The sequence below is a fragment of the Phalacrocorax aristotelis genome, chromosome 6 (genome assembly GCF_949628215.1).
Source record: "Phalacrocorax aristotelis chromosome 6, bGulAri2.1, whole genome shotgun sequence".
Classification (NCBI taxonomy): domain Eukaryota; kingdom Metazoa; phylum Chordata; class Aves; order Suliformes; family Phalacrocoracidae; genus Phalacrocorax; species Phalacrocorax aristotelis.
In genome coordinates, this window is record NC_134281.1 from 30,608,298 (window position 1) to 30,630,298 (window position 22,001).

The 22,001-nt window shown below is 39.2% G+C and overlaps 1 protein-coding gene across 2 annotated transcripts in view; it reads left to right on the forward strand.

Moving 5' to 3' along the window:
• RABGAP1L (RAB GTPase activating protein 1 like) overlaps window positions 1-22,001 on the forward strand; it is a 261,437-nt gene that overhangs the window by 13,147 nt on the left and 226,289 nt on the right. For both annotated transcript variants that reach the window (XM_075096820.1, XM_075096821.1), the window contains exons 2-7: window positions 8,916-9,083; window positions 10,329-10,521; window positions 14,584-14,794; window positions 17,186-17,360; window positions 18,138-18,298; window positions 19,111-19,221. In XM_075096820.1, the coding sequence (XP_074952921.1) occupies window positions 8,949-9,083; window positions 10,329-10,521; window positions 14,584-14,794; window positions 17,186-17,360; window positions 18,138-18,298; window positions 19,111-19,221 (986 nt within the window). In that variant the 5' untranslated portion in view covers window positions 8,916-8,948. The remainder of the gene's footprint in view (window positions 1-8,915; window positions 9,084-10,328; window positions 10,522-14,583; window positions 14,795-17,185; window positions 17,361-18,137; window positions 18,299-19,110; window positions 19,222-22,001) is intronic.

Here is a 22,001-nt window from a genome sequence, read left to right on the forward strand (position 1 = left end):
TTTGACAAGTACTAGAATGAAAGACTTGAGATTAAGAAAAATATCTAAAGAAAATGAGATTACAAGAGAGCATGAAACATTGTCTAGTCCATCCCACAGTGCAGTGCTGGACTGACTACAGTTTAAGTTTTTTGAGAAATAATATGAGACACAGCAATCTCATTGTCTGTAGTTGGTAGTATAAAGGTAGCTTCTGTGGTAAGAACAAAACATGGTGATTTCAAGTTAAGTCTGCAAAACATAATATTCCCAAAATGCACATTGCAAATTTCATGATAAAAATGGTTAAAACTTAAAATTCTGGCTTTGAGGCAAAGGATTTTACTAATTCTGAAAGCAGTCAGTGTCAGGCAATGAATCAAGATTTCTTGTGTGTTTCACTGATGTCAGAAGTGACACTTTATAAGGCTCTTGTTTGTCAAGGAGAAAAACTGGCACCCTGGGTCCCTACTGCATTGTACCACACTGCTGTTCCATATGGTCTCTTTTGCTTTACCTCATGTAATTCTTACTGGAAATAATAGCTTGTAGAGGAAACACCTGGTTGAAATATTCAATCTATTTAATGGAGAGAGGTTGTTCCATTGGCTAAATTAGTCCAACACTGTTATTTTTACTATTATGGAACAAGCTATGAAATAATGTCTTTAAAACAGTTACTGTCTTATGCTACTGCTTTCCTCTGGAATATAGGTCATTCTATTTTCGAGTGAGTGGCCATACAGTTCAGTAAATCAACTGGTGCTTGGTTTCAATTTGAATGCGCTTGTGAGCATCATGTAGCAATGAAAAAAGTAAGAACCCCAAGTTTGTCAAACTCCAGCTATGAAAAATTATATACTCTTTGTCACTTTGTATTTTCCAAAGTTAAAAATTAATTACTGGCTCAAGAAGCTGAAGTGTTAGTGCCTAGTTGATGACAGGGAAACAGTGTGAAGGTGTACTGGAGTTGCTTTATTTGCATTGTTTGCTTCAACCTTGAGGCAGAATGAGCTGCTGTGCTTAAGCTGGTTGTTTGAAATTCTTGTAGGCTACTGAGTAAACCTGTTTGCCAGAACATGACACATAGCTGTGATTTGTATTTTTTTTTAAATAAGATACACATGGAGACTGATAACATCTCTGGAGAGGTAGAAGCTGCCTTATTTACACTTATTTCTAAGTTGTACTTTTTGGAAGGGGATAGGGAGCAAAAAGGTTTTTCTTCTAATTGGCAGAAAATAAAATGTATTTCCTGAAGTTGGTTGAATATTGATTGGATTAGCTAGCATTGATTATACCTTGTAAACAGCATTAATTAATGTGTCAGCAAGTGGCATGTATGCTAGTGTAATCTGTTCTTCAACTGATGTCTCTTGTCCACTAACTTCTAAGTGTGGACAAACGTTAGGCCTGAATAATTGTTTAAATAATTGTTAAAAAGAATCCCCCCAACCTTATTTTTAGCTCTGTTTTCTCTAGGGTGTAGCTTATCCTCCATGGCTCTCGTGCTCAAACTGCACAAATAAAAGGAAGTACTCACCTTGACAGGAGGCTGCCTTTGTAGCTAGCAGCTTACCTGGTACTCTTTCACTTATCTGCACTGATATTTCATCTAGCGTTCGTGATGCTGTTTCCACCCAATATGAGGATTTCAGGGGTCCAGTTCTGTGGTTTTTTTTGTTTTGTTTTTAAATCTGCTTATCTTCCTTCATGCCTTTGGCTTGCAGTGATTGATGATCTCAGCTGAAGGGGAGAGATGGTGCTTCTTTGGCTGTAAGCGTCAGGTGGTGCTTTGCCTGAGTCATGCTGCACCGAAGTACCAACCACATGCTTACCATTCCTTCAGAAGTGTTCTTCACCCTGATGATCTTGAAGTTCAGATGAATAAACACAGTATTTTTCCCCAAGCAACTCCAGGCTAGGAATCTCTCAATGTTTGAGTGCTTCAGTGGAGTTTCAAGTCAGGAAGTCTATTTCTCTCCTTTATAACAAATGTCTCAGTATGTCGAAGTTGTAATGTGATGTGTTTTAAAAAGTGCTGGTTAGAATTTATTTGAGAAGATGTGTATGTAGTATGTTTTTGACAGAGAGCAGACATTTTCTTATTTATGTAGTTCTCTTTTGATTCTTTTTTTCCATAAATTGTTATTCCTTAGCTATAAGATTTATGTGTAAGAACATTCTGCAAAACCTCTGTATCTAGGCAGCCGGTACAACAATTAAAACCAGTTTGCCATCCATGAACAGACTAGTTATTTGCTGTGCCTACATAGTAGTTGCTTGCTTTCACAGAGGAGACAGTGTTGCCAAAATAAGGTATGTGGTTAGTTTCTAGTTGTGGGTTTTTGTTTTATTTTTATCTACTTATTTTTACTTATACCTTTATATACATTTATGTATTTTAAAATATAGCAATACAGCCGTCATCTTTCTGTATTAGGCTGATTTTAGTCTTGGGAAACAGTATCAATAAGCCAAGTAAATGCTTGTTCGTTTGTTTTCTTTTTCCCCATACGTGCTTTACATAGTCTCCCACTGCCAGAGATAAGACACTGGGAAAGAATTTATGGGAAGTAAACCAGTAGTAAGTATGACCGTAGAGACTTGACTTCTTATATAAAGATTACATGAAGAGAAGTTGAGATCAAAGATAAAATTAGAGTGCTGCTGTTGTCAGTGAGAATTAAACTGATTTTATGAAGCCTAGGATTTTCTTCTGCATATGTCTCCGCTCAGTAGAGAAGGAAAGGGTTTTGGGGAAGATGGTTAACTGTACTGCTTCAACATACACTATAATAATTTTATAAGGTGGTTTAGTCTTGAGAGAAAAAGCACTGAAAAGCTAAAGCTTTGTGTATTTGAAGTGTTTCTTAGCTTTCTGGGGAAGATATGCCTCTCAGGAATGTTAGCAAGCCTGTATGGGTATGAGCTCTGTATGCCTCATTAATGGTAGCAAGCTCATGGGGTGAGCGCTATGGTTAACACATAGTTCTGACAGATTTCTTGAAAATAAGATGCTGTGCTTGAGATGCTCAGTTATATGTGTATTTGTGTGGGTATAACTGTCACTGTCTGTCCAGTTTTCAGTTCCCTAAGCAGCAAGTTAGAATGGAGCCACATCACTTCAGTAACCTAGAAATCTGAGTCACAGAGCATCTGTGACTTCGGGTTCACTTAGCTTAATGCTCTTTTTGCTGTCATGTGTTGTATTGTGTGGCTCAAAAAAGGGAATAAACTATGCTTTTCAATATGCTCTTGTACTTCAGACACCTGTTAGCAGAAGAAGAATCTCTGCATAGCTGTATTGGCCCTTCCTCTTCAGAAAGTTCCCAGAGATTCCCTTGAGGAACCTTAGTTCCAAAATAGGTAGAACCTATTTACCAGTATCTTGTTTGGGGGTTGTGATGACAGGCTTTGAAAGCCTCTCTTTAATACAGGACCCAATTTTGTTTCTCTCATAAAAGAAAGTATGAATTAGCCTGCCATTGACTGTCCTTTTTCAAGAAGGCAGGAAGCTTCCTTTTAAAACATGTTTCTTGTTGCTTACTGAAAATAGATCAACACTTATATTGCTTTCCTGTTGCCTCATCCTTTTATTACATAGCTCTACATTTTCTGTTGTTTTTGTTGGTTGTTATAGAATCATAGAATTATCAAGGTTGGAAAAGACCTCTAGGATCTTCAAGTCCAACCGTCAACCCAACACTACCATGTCTTCTAAACCATGTCCTGAAGTGCCACATCTACACATCTTTTAAATACCTCCAAGGGTGGTGACTCCACCACCTCTCTGGGCAGCCTGTTCCAATGCCTGACCACTCTTTCAGTGAAGAAATTTTTCCTCATACCCAATCTAAACGTCCCCTGGTGCAGTTGAAGCCATTTTGTCTCATTCTATCACTAGTAACTTGGGAGAATTGACCAACACCCACCTCGCTACAGCCTCCTTTCAGGTTATGCTGAAGCAAAATTACAAGAAAAGATTATTTTTTCTTTTTTTCTCCAACCAACAGTGAACTTGAGCAGTAAGTTTGAAATACTTGTTGAACACAAACTGGAAATAAACTAAAAAATGTCTGGTAACTGCTTCAGAAGACTTGTTCTCCAGAATCCTTTGTCTCAAACTTTGTTTGTCAGAAAGCCCTTTCTGAAACTGTTACTTTTAAAAATTTCAATCCTTTTATCATAGTTGGCTTTATTTAGCAGAGTTTAGGAAAAATCCTCCTATGTATTTGTTGCTGGGTTTCTGAATTTTTTTTCTGTGTGGTATTGTTCATCAACGTGTGGTGGAAAAATTATCTCGTTCATAGGAAAGAGCATGACTGTTCAAGATGCTTCTTTTGTAGAAATTACTTCCTTGCGGTAAAGGTACGTACTTCCCAGTATTTCTTACTGTGAAGAGAACTTTCAAAGCACAATTTATTGTCATCTTTCTGAAGGCGTTGTTGGAAGAGCAGTTCTGACTCTTGGCTCCGGTGGTTTGGGAAGTCACCATCTGGTCTGAGGTTTTAATCATTGGAGCAGTGTTGGCAGAACAGAAGGTGTATTCATACCTTGGCCATGTTTGTTCATCTGGAACTAAACTGCACTAGCAGCTTAAACAAACCACTGGACTTAGTGCAAAGTAGCTGAGGTGTATTATGTTTGCTGACTTTCCTGTCCCTGACTGTCATCACCGCTCTGCTGGTACTGCCCTCCCAGTTACTTTAAACTGATAAAGCAGCTGCTAAACCTCTTTCATCAGTATTCTGAGCCAGCATTCAGCTCCAGGAGTGTCTGCTGTTAACTTCAGGGAATAAACTTAACGTGACTGTGGACTGTACAACTGTCTATATGTTCTGACTAATGCAATCAAGAATAATTCTTGATTCTTACATTCTTAACTTTCAGCTTTTCATCAGAAAGGACGATCAAAAAAAAGACTTTTTAAGTGAGTTTAGTAGTAAGGGTCTGTTCTTAGATTTTGTACGTGTCTAATAGGTGACACTGTCATTTGTTCCTTACCTTTTGTAGGAAAAAGGGGAGTTCAAGTGTGTAGCTCAGTAATGAGTGAAAACGGAGTAAGTCCTCAGTAGGACTAAAGCTAACGACAAAAGGGAAGTGACATAACCATCTACTGACTGGAGGTGACTGGAAAGTCCAGAATGCACATGCCTCTCTTCTTGTTACTAAAGAATAAAAAAACCCCTTCAGATGTCTTACTCCTTCCCTTCCCCAAATGCATGATTCTCCTTAATGCACCATTCTTTCAGAGAGGTTTTTATTCTTTTTACTGCTTTTCCTCAGAAGTGGTTGGCTGAAGTATTAGATCACGTGCATTTATAATGTAAAAATAGAAACTTTTTCCCCTCTAAGTAGCTTACTACTTAAGATTTTATAAATCCCAATAATATTAATGAGACTTCCATTTATATTCTTAAGCTCTGACATAAACTTTACTCAAGTTGTTTAATTTGAAAAATGACTTGATCATAATTTTTGGTACTTAGTTTGTCTCTGGCATTAAGAACAATTTTTGATCAAAGACTGATTATAAAATATTGTGTATAAAGCTTTTGCTTTCTAAATATTTAGAATGTGACTAGAATAGGGGAGGAAATGAACAGTCTGTTAATTTTTTTAAATTTTTGGTATGCACGTTTTTCACAAATGATCTAGAGCTCTGATATTAATTTGTCATATGGCAAGTTCTCTAGAATGGACATCAAGAGGTCTTAGCAGGAAACCTGAGTGGTTTGTAGACCTGTTCGTGTAACTGCATTTGTGTGAGATAAAGAGCATGGAAGTGCATTCTTCTAGTTGAGGCATTTGCTTCCTGAATGTCTGACCTGTATGCGTTTGTGTTTTACTGCTAAACTGAAACTAATGTGGCTTTGTTTTGACTAAAATGGGATAGAGGGCATTCAGGTGAATAATACTGACGGCTGGTTGGAGTAGACTATAATGAAAGGCTGCAATTAGGGGTTCTGGGGTGGTAATTTATTCAGCTGACATAGTTGTGTAAGGAAAAAGGTATGTGTCTGCACTGGATGTGGTGGTTTAAGCTGGTTGTAAAGACAAGCTTGGAGTATGCTCTTAAGGGTGGTAAAGGCCTTGCTATTCAAATGTAATTGCAAAAATGTGTATGGTATGCTTTTAAGTATCTGATCTGAATGAGAAGCTCCTGTCAGGAATCTAATGCTTATAATATTTTCTTTGTCTTTCTGATTAAAATTTAGGAAGTAGGAATTCTCTTAAGCTGCCTCTATCCACATAGGGCAAGAACAAATATTTTGTACATCAGTATGCTTCTCTAGTTGCATTATCATAATTTTCTCTGGCTTTACAAATATTATATTTTCCCTGGGTTGTTTTTTTGTAGCAATATTTTAATCATAAACTTTTCCTAGTTCACAGTGTGCCTGCCAGTTCTTACTTTGCTGCAGAAAGAACTGGTGATATGCTAATGTTACCAGCTTGCATTTATCTTTTGATAATTCATATAGTAGAACCATCTTATATTGGAGTCCCTGTGTTATTCTCCTGTAAGTAGGCACAAAAAATAAACTTAAGTAGACTAAAACACAAAAAATTATCAATGTAGCATTTTTTGTGAAGATTTCTTTCTGCAAATCTGCTAGAAGTAGCAGTGAGGCTTTGTTTGTTGTGTTCAGGAAGTCCAGCAACGGTAGGTATGGGGTGGGAGGGAGAGAGAGGCTTCTAGTAGGCTAAATATTTGCTCCTGATGAGGCCAGTAGGACTGACAATCATGCTCTGCTCATTTCTCCAGTGGTGGTGTAACTGCAGAGCTAATGATTACTCAGGATATGCCATATTTGGGGAACATAATTTTATATCCTTTCATTGCCTTCAAAGAGTTCTATAATAGTGGCTCTTCACTTTTATATTGAGGATTTACTTTGAAGTTAATATTCATTTTGAGCTCGACTTGCTGTTTATTGCAGATAATACACAAGCTCTTCAGCAACATTTTTACAACATGACATTTTTTAAAAAAATACATGGAGTTAATAAACTGTTTATAACGTACTTATAATCTTGTGTATTAAAACTGTGTCTGTCTTTTGCCAGAAAAATCTTTAAAGCAAAGATGCTTTAGAACTGAAACAAAACTTATTTCAGCAGTGAATCCATTACTTAAGCTTGGGTGGAGCTCAGATTACATCATCTGTCTGAAAAATATTCATGCTTGTGAATTCATGCTTAGTCTGGAGATGTGAAAGACAACAGAGAGCTAAACTGCCAATTCATATTTGTTATCACTCTCTGAATATTACAGCTGTTGTTTAGTGGCTTTTTTTTTTAATAAGCTGAATCTTCTAAGAAGTTTTTGTACTATATCCAAGTCAGTTACCTGAAGAACTTGAGTTCTTTGGTTAATCTGGGTTTTGTACATATAATACCTTCTCTGGGCTGATGGATGAAATTGTGGCTAGGTTAGGGAGAGGGAAAGTATTTTTGTAGAGTTGCATGTATAAATGCCTATGACAAGCCAAGTCTTTGAAAGAGTAAAAGCATGTTGACTGTAGTTTCAAAAGTGATATAAAATATTTTTGTATTGAAAGTAGCCTAGTTCCTGCACTTGTTTTCTCAAATGAAGTTGCTAAGCCACCTCTTGTGGCTAACATGTTAAGTAATGCCTGTTCAGAATGGTGGAGAACACGCATGCCTTTTTAAGTGCTGTTTTTGTGGTTCCCTGTAGCTAGACCTAAATTTGTTTTCTTTTCCTGATTACTTGGTATTTTGGAACTGTAACTGAGATGCAAGCGTGGCACAGTTCTGTACTTTGGTACTGCTGTGAAAAGCAATGGAAAGCTAAACCTGTCCTTATTCACCAGCCGCAACAGATGTTTGGTTGAGCTACCCCTCTTTGGGGTAGCTTGCCAGGCTCGCAAAGGTGACAATAGCAGTTTGTTTCTCCCTGTGCTATATGTGACTCTTCTGAACTCTGGGTCTTAAGCATGATAAATCCCAGCACTCAGCCAGAGTGTATTTTTCAGGAAACCTGAAATGGAAATAGACCATGTCTGGGAGTGCATGCTATTTATAAAGTCTATATGAAAATATATATTCTCTTTTTGAAAACAGAAAATATAAAAACATTGATCCATTAAAAATATAAAAAATCTAATATACAGTGTTCTTCATTCTAGCTCTTGGTTCCCTAAAGATCTGGGGAAGACATTCTGAATTAGTGTAGGTGATACTGTCTTTATTTGGTGGATACTTACAGTAACTGTCCTCATTTGGAAGTGCTAGTAATGGTTTTTGTTCTGTGTTTTTATATGAAATTGTAATGTATAGGCTGACTGTTATTTTGCCCTTTTGTTTTTTTTGTTTCTAGATTTATTTTTTTGCTGTGCAGTCAAGGGGAAACTTGTTCTTGGTTTCCATAATATTTATAGTTTTGTTGGGGTTTTTTGGTGTGTGTGTTTTTTTTAAGTGGTGTGGTTAATTTTAGCTCTCCAGGTCATTTCAGAGAAATGTGCTGAAAAGGATGTGGTTGTGGTTTAGTGTCACCTTTGACCTGTAGATATAAATTATAAATTGCTAAATATGTTTTCATATGGAGAGCATACACTTTGATATGCAGTTTTAGTCTTCAGGTAATCTGAAATACACCTGTTATGAGGGAGAGCAAAGGGCAGGGATTAGGGAGGCAGAGGGAGCAGACTGTGGAAGATTAAAACCAGGGGAAGTGGAAGCTCTGACGTGAACTTCCTCATGTGTTATCTGTACACACAGATAACAGCCACTGCTATTAAGTCATAGGATTTGTAAACACACAGCCTAAAAATCATACTTGCTATTTGAAAAAAAGATTCCTTATACCAATGAAATCTATTATTCCACAATAACTTCCTATTGCACCTATTAACATATTGTTTACAGATTCAAAACTAATTATTTAATATTTTTTCCTTCTTTGTTAGGCTCTTGTGGCAGGAGGAGAATACTGACATGAGATGGAAGTCAAAACATCATTTGGCAAAGCCAGTAGGATTCCTGAAACAGTATCCACGTTAATTAATGAAGAATTTGTCCTGGTTCATCAGCAATCTGAGGACACCTCTGGAAAAGATGGGAAACCTCAGCTAAAGGTTTACTATTGCTTTATTTTAAATGTCTAGTAAGATTTGTATTGATCAAAAGATTGTGATTAAATATTCAAAAGCAGTTGAAGATACTTGCGTGTCCTTGAGGAGACTTTTAGACTATAATTTTTGTCCTTGCTTACTACCAGTGAATTCAACAGCTCAGATTAAAGATATCTGTCCAAAAGTGGCAGTTCAGTTTTTCTTTTAATAATTTGTTTGGGCGTCAGCTTTGTTAGTATTCTGTGGATTTATACATCAGTAATGGACTAAAGTTCTTTTCAGAAAATGAGTTTTAGATTAAAGCTTGGGAAATATTCTTTATTTAAGGATCAGAGGCTCTGAATTTTGTTATCTTAGAAGCACATAATTAGGCTGCATGGGAATAGACCACAGAGGCTCTTGGTTTTTAGTTCTTAATTTAGTTTTCCTGCTTAGTGCTACTTTAGGCATGACTAAGACCTGTTCTAAAAGCTTTCTACCTCTAAATAGCAGAATATTTTTAGCATTGGGTGACAGCTGATTGGTTATTACAAATTGCCCCACTTGAGTTGCACAGCTGATATACTGGTTTTGGTCCATTTGGAACAGTAGGAATTTGTTCCCCTTGAAATGACAAGAAGTACTTAGCCTGTCTTTGTGTAATTGGCAGTTACTTACAACTGATGATTTCTGTCTGTATTAAATACTAGCTGCTTCTTTAGTAATTATGTCTGGAAAGAGGCAGGTGAACTGGAGATAGAGTCCCTGATGCAACTTTATTGGGCATGGGACTCTTTTGGTCTGAAAAGCTAGTACTTGTGAAAAGCTGTATTCCTGCCCTGCCCGGAAATATGTCTCACCATTTTCTTGCCATTTCCTTAGACTTGCACCCCTCCTATGTGGGGGACAGTTGGTGAACCAGCTGAGATGGATTGGGTGTGACTAAGAAAGTGACGTTTTCTTTAAGACTAATCTATAAGAAAGTCTGAGCGTTGTTCTGAATGGAGGATCTAAACACACAAATCTGTTATTTTAACAGGTCTGTAGTTTTTAGATGGATGGTTGTTGGATAAACAGTGAAAGTATGTGCATTACATGTAATGGGATGGGACATTGGATTATATTTGATTTAATTTTTTTGATTCTTAGTATGTTGCCTTGTTCAGCAAAGTTTCTTAACTTTTGCACAAAGTAAGACGATGTGTTTGAAAAATAATAGTGAAAGTAAAACTGAAAGCACCCTTTAAAAATGTCATCTTCTGCTTACAGGTATTTTCAAATGGAGATGATCAGCTGGAGAAGGCAATGGAAGAGATACTGAGGGATTCTGAAAAAGACCAGGACAATTTCACTGCTCTCCGAGAAGGTTCAAGTGATGCAAGCTGCCGGGCAGCTGGAGATGGGTCAGCAGATGAAACAAGTCAGCTATCTTTGCACCTTGTTTTAGACCCTTCTACTACAGGTATTGCTAAAGTGCTTCCCCCCCAATCATGTATAGCAGTTTTTTCCTTTATGCAATTTCAAGTTAACCTTATAATGAATATAAAGCTTTCTGGAGCTTCATTCCAAAGCTATAGTAGAGAATATCCTGGAGCCTCCTCTCCTTTTCCGATTAGTTGAGGATTATGGACAAAATAGAATGAATGTTTAATAGAATTGTTTGGGTTGGAAGGGATCTTTAAAGGACATCTAGTCCAACCCCTGCAATGAGCAGGGACATCTTCAACTAGATCAGGTTGCTCAGAGCCCCGTCCAACCTGACCTTGAATGTTCCTGGGGATGGGGCCTCCACAACCTCTCTGGGCAACCTGTTCCAGTGTTTCACCACCCTGATTGTAAAAAAATGTATCCTTATATCCAGTCTAAATCTATCCTCCTTTAATTTAAAACCATTACCCCTTCCTCTGTCACAATAGGCTTTGCTAAAGAGATTCACAGAATCACAGAATCCCAGGTTGGAAGGGACCTCAGGGATCACCTAGTCCAACCCTTTCTAGGAAGAGCACAGGCTGGACAAGATGGCCCAGCACCCTGTCCAGACGACTCTTGAAGGTGTGCAACGTGGCCAAGTCAACCACTTCCCTGGGGGGATTATTCCAGTGGTTGACTGTCCTCACTGTGAAAAATTTTCCTCTCGTGTCCAGTCGGAATCTCCCCAAGAGCAACTTGTGTCCATTCCCCCTTGTCCTCTCCATGGGACTCCTTGTGAAAAGGGAGTCTCCACCTTCTTTGTAGCTGCCCCTTAAGTACTGGGACATGGGGATGAGATCCCCTCTGAGCCTCCTTTTCTCAGGGCCGAACAAACCCAGTTCTCCCCGCCTATCCTCACATGGCAGGCTTCCCAGTCCTTTGAGCACCTTGGTGGCCCTTCTCTGGACCCCTTCCAGCCTGTCCACATCCTTTTTGTATAGCGGGGACCAGAACTGTACACAGTACTCCAGGTGTGGCCTGACAAGCGCTGAGTAGAGCGGGTTGATGACTTCTTTATCTCTGCTGGTGATGCCCTTTTTGACGCAACCCAGCATCCTGTTGGCCTTTTTGGCCGCAGCAGCACACTGTTCACTCATGTTGAGCTTCCTGTCCACCAGGACCCCCAGGTCCCTTTCCACAGAGCTGCTCTCCAGCCAGGTGGATCCCAGCCTGTGCTGCACTCCTGGATTATGTTTTCCCAGGTGCAAGACCTTACACTTCTCCTTGTTGAACTTCATAAGGTTCTTGTTGGCCCAATCTTCCAGATCTCCCTGCAGAGCAACTCTCCCTTCTGGAGTGTCTAGTTCCTTGCTCAACTTGGTGTCATCAGCAAACTTCATCAGGCTACACTTGATGCCGTTATCCAGACCACTTATGAAGATGTTGAATAACATTGTGCCCAATATCCATCCCTGGGGGACTCCAGTGACAGGCTGCCAGTTTGAGAAAGAGCTATTTACCACCACCTTTTGTGTGCGGCCTGTCAGCCAGTTCCCCGCCCACTGCACAGACCACTTGCCTGGGCCATAACACATCAATTTCTCCAGGACGAGACTGTGAGGGACCGTATCAAAGGCCTTGGAGAAGTCCAGGTAGACAATGTCCACCGCCCGCCCCGTGTCAACCAGGCAAGTCACTTTGTCGTAGAAGGCTACCAGGTTTGTCAAGCTCGATCTGCCTTTAGTGAAGCCAAGTTGGCTTTTCCCAATCACGTGCTTCAATTGACTTGTGATGGCCCCCGGGAGGATTCGTTCCATAACTTTCCCAGGGATTGAAGTAAGGCTGATTGTCCCCATCCTTCCTATAGTTGCCCTTTAAGTACTGAAAGGCCACAATAAGGTCTCCCCACAGCCTTCTCTTCTCCAGGCTGAGCAACCCCAATTCCCTCAGCCTGTCCTCATAGAAGAGGTACTCCAGCCCTTGGATCATTTTTGTGGCCCTCCTCTGGACCCGCTCCAACAGGTCAATGTCCTTGTGCTGAGGGCTCCAGAGCTGGATGCAGCACTCCAGGTGGGTGCTCACCAGAGTAGGAGTAGATGGGCAGAATCACCTCCCTCAGCGTGCTGGCCACGCTTCTTTTGATGCAGCCCAGGACACTGCTGGCCTTCTGGGCTGCAAGTGCACATTGTTGGCTCATGTCCAGCTTTTCATCCACCAGTACTGCCAAGTCTTTCTCTGCAAGGCTGTTGTCAATCCCTTCATCCCCCAGCCTGTATTAATTGCCAGTTGGGATTGCCCTGACCCAGGTGCAGGACCTTGCACTTGGCCTTGTTGAACCTCATGAGGTTCTCACAGGCCCACCTCTCCAGATTGTCTTGGTCTGTCTGGATGGCATCCCGTCCTTCTGGTATGACAACTGTACTGCTCAGCTTGGTGTCATCTGCGAACTTGCTGAGGGTGCATTTGATCCCACTGTCATTGATGAAGATATAAACCAGTACTGGTCCTAATACAGACCTCTGAGGGACACCACTTGTTATCGGTCTCTGTCTGGACATCAAGCCATTGACCACTACCCTCTGGATGCAACCATCCAACCAATTCCTCATCCACTGAACAGTCCATCCATCAAATCCATCTCTCTCCAATTTAGAGAGAAGGATGTTGTGGGGGACCATGTCAAAGGCCTTACAGAAGTCCAGATAGATGACATCCATAGCTCTTTTGCTGTCCACTGCTGTAGTCACTCTTCACAGATGGCCAGTAGGTTGGTCAGGCAGGACTTGCCCTTGGTGAAGCTGTGCTGGCTGTCTTGAATCACCTCCCTGTCCTCCATGTGCTTTAGTATAGCTTCTAGGAGGATCTGTTCCATGATACAGGAATAGATCATCATCAGATTGATAGCCTGTGCTGCTCTGTTTTGGTCAAGATAATTTTAATTTTGTCTCCAGCCCTAGATGAGTTAGGACTAAATATTGTGTAACTTGCAGAATGGAGTATAGTTGGGGTAGAGATGCTATTTATGGAGTCTGAGAAGTTTCAGGGCCGTGTTCACTGACAGTGCTACCTGAAAAAAAAAAAAAAGACCCTGAGCAAGCTGATAAACTTTTCAGCTCTGGTTGTATGACCAGGTATCAGTGCGGGCAGCTTTAGGTTTGATATTTGCTACGAATGATTGTGGTACTCTTCTGGTATTTGAAGTTTTGGTGAAAAAGGGAGGACTGAAAGCTTTTCCTGTAAACTGTATGGTATATATTTTACGCAAAATATATTGTAGCTTTGTTTTTAATATATATTAGGAATACAAGGCTGTGGCCATGTCTGTGGGCCTTGAGTTAGAATTGTTTTTCACTGAGTAGCCTGATCCAGTTTTGAAACTAGCCTTAATCTAACTTGATCTGTCTTTGAGCAGGAGTTAAAGCTGGATGACCTCTAGAGGTCTTTTCCAACCTAGGCTACTCTGCTTTCATACTTAATGAATTTTTCTACCACCTCTCCTCTCGTTTTTCAAGTGTCAAAATGCCTTAAAAAACCCACCAGAAAACAGTAATAAGAGCAAAACTCCCAAAAGCTCCCTCAAGGTCACCCCTGTCCATAGTAGTGTGATTTTAGAAAGAGAACACTTTTCTGCTGAGTAGAGGAACAAACATACATCCCTTTTCTTTTCTCCAGCTCCCTGATGGTTTCATGCACTTAATATAGCTATCCCAGGAATGTGACCCACCTTTGGTAATTTGACACAAGCTGTAAAGACGGGAGAGAAGAGAATTAGAGGCACCTTTATGCAAAACGATGAGTAGGAATTAGAAGGGGGTATAAGCAAACTAAACTAAAGAATGTCAGGGGAATGGAGCTTAAGAAAAATTGTGTTCTAGTGCTGCTAAAAAGAATCAAATGGCAATTCATGCCTATGCAATACTTGGAAACATGCATTAGAAGAGAATAGACTTAATATTAAGCTGCTGAATGGGTTTCTTATTATTGGAGCTGGACGTTTGATCTCCATGTCTATTCTCAGAGAAAGCGGGATATTTTGATTAATATGGGACTCATACAGAAAACAATGTGTAAAAATAAAAACAAACGGTTAAAGAAATGGTTTCTTCATTTTCAGAAATCTCTGCACTGAGGCCATCTTCTCCCAGTGAACCCCTGGAAGAGGACAGCGTATTGTTTAACAAACTGACTTACTTAGGTTGCACAAAGGTGTCTGCCCCTCGAAATGAGCCAGAAGCCCTACATGCCATGGCAAACATGAAATCCTCAAGTCAAGCCCCCTTACCTGTAACGCTTTATGTTCCAAACATTCCAGAAGGCTCTGTAAGGTAAATGGTTCTTTTGTTACTTGCACAGACACATGAAGGGTGGATTCTGACTTTGTTACTCTCACAGGGAGTCAGAATTGCTGTATTTGTGCCTAAAGTTCTTGCTGAAGAAAGTTGTTTTTGAGAAATTCCTCTGAAGCAACAAAGTGCACGCTCAAATTTAACATGCAGTAAGTAGTTGGTGGTAGTGGTTGCCAACCAGTGTCAACAAAAGCATATCTCACTACCTGCATCTCTGTTCAAATATGATAATAAGAGACGCCTCTTTGTCCAGATAGTTCATTCCTGTAAGCTGCCTGCAAATCTGTGGTACCTGCATGCGTAGGTATAAGTCTCTTGAACGTAAAGCAGAGGGGAATGTTAACAGTAGTTTTGTCTACACGTGCATGCCATTGCTTGCGGATAATGATACAGAACATGGTAGTAATACTGCTTGTCAGTAATCAGGTACTGTGAAATACTTTGCCTTGTAAAGGGAAGTGGTTCACCTGTGGAAGAGCTATATCAGTGATCACATTCACTTTTTTGTGGTTATTTGCTCAAAGCCCTTACACCATTAAGGATTATTTGAGCCATTTCAAACCAGTGAATCTTGAAGATGAACTGTGAGGCTGAAAGTCACCTTTGGGCATGGGATTACTTGGAGTGTCAGTGTCTCTCTACTGATTATCAGCAAGTGCCTGTTTGTTAGCTGTTGGGCCAAATATTCTTAAGCATCTTGTCCAGTCACTTGTGATATACTGCAAAGGGAGAGCTGGTAATGCCCTGGCCTCCCTAGTCTGTAATCACCTCCAAGGTAAATATATTGAGACAGTAGTAGTCCAGCTGGTTTTGGGTTAGCTGAAGTTTCGGTTCTAGACTCTTCGTATTTCTTGAGGTCTTGACATGCTAGTTTCTGTTTCCAGACATTGCTGTGCTAAAGCCAAGTGTCACCTGTGTCGGCCTCGTGATGCATATGCTGATAGTCACTAGAGACTAGAAAACATTTACTTGTCCCATGTGAGAAGGGTCTTTTAATCAGTAACAAAAGAGTCAAGGGTTCTTAATCAGGGTGCACTAAAGGTGCACCTGCAGCAGTCTTCTATCCACAAGTAGGGCGCATCAGAATATTCAAGACTTCTATTTTTAAACTCTGCTACCAAGATATCTGAAGGATATGGTTAGACTTCCTTTCCTGTGCTCTGCCTATGTATTGACTCTCATCTTGCACGGAAGGACCTTCAAGTATATATATTACTTTCTTCCAGTTTGCTCTTTGAAACCAATTTAAGATTTTGTTTGACCCTATGGCAATATTTCATTTGAGTTAGGAAATTACACTGCATGCTTTTATGATGGCAACTGTCACACAGACACGAGGTGTTAAGTGTCCTGTACCTATTTTTGTAGCCATTGTGGCCATTTAAGAAGGTTGTTTTGCAAGTGAAACTGCATGTTCCTTTGAACTTTAATTGCAGATGACATCAGTAAGTGAAGGACTACCTGAGAACCTGCCCAGAACTGTAAAGGCAAATCCATGTGTGACATAATACACTCCATCAAAGCTCAAGTTATCTTTGAGGAGTGTTTCCGTTCCTGGTATCTGAACACTTGTCATATGGGGTTCTGTTCAGTGTGTCCCACCAATAGTACAGCATGCTGAATCCTCTCTGGGCTTTTCTTGCCTTTAGATTAGCGCTTTATTGTTACAGACTTGGGACTTTATTCCAGGTAACGAATGTTTATTCACCCTTGATGGGAGTGTGCATACGGACAAAGGAGAGAAAAGACGGGGGAGAACTGTGTAGCTCTAACTAGTCTTCTCTAAAACTCACTGTCTAGTAGTCTGTTCTGAGACCACTGCCCCTGCTGTCTTCTTTAAGGCTTCTGAAATATTCATTGGGTTCTGAGTTTGAGGAATTAAAAGTTTTCTTTGAGCCCTTAGATCTGTGATTAATATTCACCTGCAGCAAGCATTTGCTAAGCTATATAGTCCTGTAGATTCTGAATAAATAATGTTTTCTTGAAGAGAGATTTAAATTCTTTTATAGTGTTGAATTTTCTTTGATCTCGGTATGCAAATTGCATTTTCACTGTTGCTGTGGTTTCTGTTTCTACTAGTGTTTTTCACAAGTGATTGCAAAGCAATGATGGTCCTTGTTATTGCACGATATAGAAGTACTATATTTGTCTATATTTTAGAGTATAAAAAAAATTCATGTTACAACCAGAAACATTTACATCTTAAATTTGGAAAGCCTGACATTTCTGTTCCTGCTGCCTATCTGGTGTACTACAATTTAGTAGTAATTACAGTTTGGATATTTATCTAACTGTAGAAGAGTCTTTTATGTAGGCCTGTTGGTTTTACTGACCTTTTACTTTGATCTTCCTTGTTCTTTCCCGTGACAGAATTATAGATCAGTCATGCAATGGGGAGATAGCTGCTTTTCCAATCTATAAGGTGTTGTTTTGTGTCCGGGGACAAAATGGGACTTCAGTGAGTGACTGTTTTGCATTTACTGAAAGCAGCTGTGGGACCGAGGAGTTCCAGATTCATGTTTTCTCCTGTGAGATTAAAGAGGCAGTAAGTATTAAATGTTGTACAGTGACTTGTAAAAATGATACAAGCAGTATTTTAAGAAGTTTTTCTAGATGTGGAAGTAGTATATAGTGCCTTGGGAAATATGTTAACACGTATTTAATGAATCTCACAGAATGTGCAGCTAGTCATATGTCAATATTAATTTAATTTTTTAATTTGCTTTTGGTATTTCAGTAAAATTCCAAAGTACACTGTAATGGGAAGATTTAGAAAGCCTACGTTTAAGACAAATATTTTGTTTTCATTTGGGTAGTTTTCAGACCAAAGTTGCAGTGGAGACCTTGTGAGTTACAAAGAATCATTTTACAGTACTCTGCCCTACATATTTGAGGAAGAACTATGATAGTTTGGGAGAAAAGATTTTTCTAGGGTGGAAAAAGAGGTTGAAAAAGAAGAAATCACCTTGTTTTTTGACATCTGCAACAGCAAGCTGTAAGTTGTGTTGTTAACTGTACAACCTGAGAAATATGTTATTCAGGTCCTCTAATGAGTTGCAGTCTTAATCTTGTAACATATATTACCTTACAGAGCATTACATGAGCAACGAATGTGATGTGAGTGGAAATAGGAGGTGTTGTTACTGAATTTGCTTGGTTATTAAACACCCAGTGTGAATGGTTTGTGTTATGTGAGGCACACTTTGTGTTCAGTATAAGAAGCAAGTGACGGTAATTTTACGACCTTCAAAAACACATTGCAAAAGCCCATAAAAATACTCTTATTTTTGATAAAACTATTAATTCTTTTGCTTTTCTGCAGGTCAGCCGAATTTTATATAGTTTCTCAACAGCATTCAAACGTTCTTCCAAACAAGCATCTGATCAAGTTAAGGACTTTGTTCTTCCTACTCCAGATAGTGATGTGTACACTTTCAGTGTTTCCTTAGAAGTCAAAGAAGATGATGGAAAAGGAAATTTTAGGTAATCTGAATGGAAAGGGAAAAGTGGAAATCGCTTTGAAAAAAGCATATAGCTACTTGTAGAATGCACAGCTACTGTGTTGCAGTAAAATTGATTTGGCCTCTTTTCATAAGGAGGCTGGTTATAAAAAGGAAGCTGTTGCTTTACTTTTACCATTTTCTTTATCTTTTCTGTAGAAAGATTGAAAATCAGGCTACCTTTTTCAAGTTAGTTTCTTTTAAATACATTATTTCTGGTAGGGATGCTCAAGGTAAGCCTGTGTAAATGGAAAACATAGTAGGAAGTCTGTTACAAACTTTTGTCAAACAAATTTTCTTGAGTAAATAGAGTCTAGTGGTGTCTCTTTTAAATAAGCTAATGAATTCCAAATTTATTGAAGATTTTAAAAAATGTAAACTTCTCTAAGCATTACAGGGGACAGGGGAGAAAAGTGTTCTTTGCCTAACAATTTCAAGATTTTTTTTGAATGGAAGAATTGATAATAAGAGTTATTTCTGTGAAAATGTCCTATTTATTTTTTGCATCATAACCAACATGTAGCCTATTTTCTATCATTTTAAAACCCAAAATACCCCATACATTTTCAGATACTTTTGTCTGATAAATCCCCCAGACAGCACACTGACTGTGAGCCTATAGTCTGTTTTTCTTCAGTGCTGGTTTATTAACTTGTGAGTAAAGGAAGAGATGGTCTCTCAAATGAGCTGAGAGTTTAACATTAACAGTATAAGTGGGCTGCAACTTTCTTTTCTGTATTTAACAGTTAATATTCTGTACCTGTGCTAAAGAAACCTGTTTCTTTATTCTTTTAGCCCTGTGCCAAAGGATAGAGAGAAATTATATTTCAAGCTTAAACAGGGAATTGAGAAGAAAGTGGTGATTACAGTTCAGCAACTCTCGAACAAAGAACTGGCCATTGAAAGGTAAGATTCTTATAAAAATAATGCAGGTTAAGTTCTTGAGAAAACAGTATATAATGTACTTTTCTCTGGCTTTGCAAGTTATGTGACAGAAGTACAACAATAACACAAAGTATTATTGCACAGTATAATTAATTTATAGGTGCACAGTTCAGTTTTAAAATTCTTTTGAAGTAATTACCTGGTAACTTTTTTTAGGTGAAAACAAGAAACATAGCTTGTGATACTCAAACAGTCTTGGTTTTTTGCCTTTTAATTGTCTTTTTGAATGTGGTGTTAGGATACTTCTGATATTCAAATGCTTTTGCTTTAAGTAGTGCAGAACCATGCATCTACTGCAATCCTGCATTACTAGCATCTTGCTGTTCAGTAAAAGTAACCAAGGTAGCTTGTCTGAGCCGTGTCAAACCTTGGAGAGCATTAATCTGTTAGATCAATGTACTGGAACACTAAAGTTTGGACTCAACCTGCTGGTTAGAAGAAGCAGTCTTTTGGTAGAGTCTTCAGGATGGGTAGGATTCCTTTGTAGTTTTGTTATGATTCTTGTTTATTTTGAAGTGATGGTGAGGAGCTCAGGAATGGTTGATGACTCCTGTATTTCCTGGAAGTTCCATGGGAGGGAACCCTTTTGGACAGAATAATCTGACCTTTTGTCCAAAACATCTGCACAAGAAGTGGACTGTGCATGTGAAGAACAGTTAGTTAATGTGTTCATTGACACATTATCTCTTGTTACTACAGTAGAAGTAGGTATTGTCTTAATTTACACCAGGAAATTCCTTAATAGCTCAATTTTTAAAAATAGCAGATGCCACCAGATGGCAATCTTATCAAAAGAATAACAATAGGAGAATTCAATTTTAGTGAACAGGGAATTTGACATAACAGGAGAATCAAGAAAAAAGCCCCACAGCCCTCCCAGAACCTACGACTGATTTCTTCACTTCCTTTCAAGCTCTTGTCTAAAATTTTAGTTTCTTTTTTTAAATTGGTATACAGCAGAATTTATCTTCATTCTTTTGTGTTGTAAAATTGTGCTTTTGCTACTCATCGGCTTTTAAAAAAATCCTCTTTGCAATGTATTTTTAATTTAAATAATTTTGGCTTCAGAATTCAGTTAATGAATGATGCACTCTTTTAAGCATTTCTGAATAGCATTTGATTGTTGTGTCGTCGTGTCTGTCCCCGTCCCCCCCCCCGTCCCCCCCCCTCCCCCCCCCAAAAAAACAACACAAAACCAAACCAAAAAAGCTGCCTTCCTTGGAAATTAGCTTTTATTTTGATGATGATTAGGCTATTCAATTAGGATGTTATGTTTATCACCACAAGTTTTGCTGATAAAAACTTATTTAATTGACATGAGGTACACATGTCTATGACTTCTTTTGTGCACTTACACTGCATAACATTAAAATTCAAAACCGGTGAAAAAGCTCAATTCAGGTTATGTCAGACAGTGAGCTTCTAAGTAATTCAACGTGTCTTCAAAAAGTATTTCTAAGTGGAAATTGCAATGTGAAAAATTGTTGCTAAAGACGTTTGGTCTCTGGTCTAAAGAGTTCAAGAGTCTTTCTTCATGGTCTCAGAATAGTAAACCTGGTATCACTCAGAAACTTGCCACCTCCTGGTGTTCAGACAGGGCCTGTGGCTGGGTAAGGTTGATAATGTAGGTTACTCTCAGTTGAGTTTCTTTGGCCCTTACTACCTCTGTGGCCTGTTCGACCTGGGTTTTGCCTATTTTTATCTAGGTCAAAGCAGGTAAAGAAATGATGGTCATTCCTGTCTCCCAGGGTTGAGTCATGTGTGGCGCTACACAGGTTCAGTACCACAATGTGGGCTATCAAGTCTCAGTTGTTTACAGGATTCAAGAAAATTCTGGTTAATAATCAGGAGGCTTTGAGAAAGTTGTTCTGAAGAGTGAAATAGCGTTTCGTTCTGAGAAATAAGAGGATTGTCTCTGTTCTCAGTACAGTGGTGTTTAAATATAGTATGCTACCAGTCATACAGCAGAGTTAATACCAAGTTATGTAGATAAGGCTTAGGTTGAAGTCTAGACTGGAGTCCTTGAAACTGATGTACAGAATATTGGCTGGTTGCTCAGTAGTACTGAAGACTCTTAAAGTTCATGTTTCTATGTTAACTAAATATCATAAGCCTTACCCGTGGGTAGCACTTGTATTTATATAAATGGAAGTATATATTGGTGAAGAAAGACTTTAGTTCTTTTTTTGCAAGTCTAAAAACTAGTTGAATTCAAACAGAGCAGTGCAACTGCACGTAGCTACATGCTAGCCAGCTGTAACTGCAGAAAACCCAACACAGCAGAAGTGGGGAGACTGAGGCCCGCAGTCTGTGCAGGTCATTTTGAATCCTGGGTGTGTGGTTCAGTGTCCTCAAGTCGGAGTCAGAACATGTTGACAGCTGTTTGTGTAAAATCTAGCTCCTCTGCAAGTGGGAGTCCTGAATTCACTTGAACTCGTTTTGCTCTTTGAACTTAGTGGGAAGAGAAACCTTGACTCTTCTAGTACCAGGTTGCTGCCAGTCATCATAAATATCTGCTTCTGTGAGAGGCAGGAGTTACTTGTTCCTGACTCCCACTCTTTTGGAAGCATATGCCCCAAAAATTTTGGCTAGCGCACATCAGAACTTGTGTACATCTGAGAGAAGCTAAGCAAGAACTAGGACCTCTGAGCTGTTGTCTTTGAAAAGCACAGATATTTTGCCTGCCTCTGAATCTTAGCCTTAGTTTTATTTAGCATGTGTACCAGAAGCTAGTGACCCCT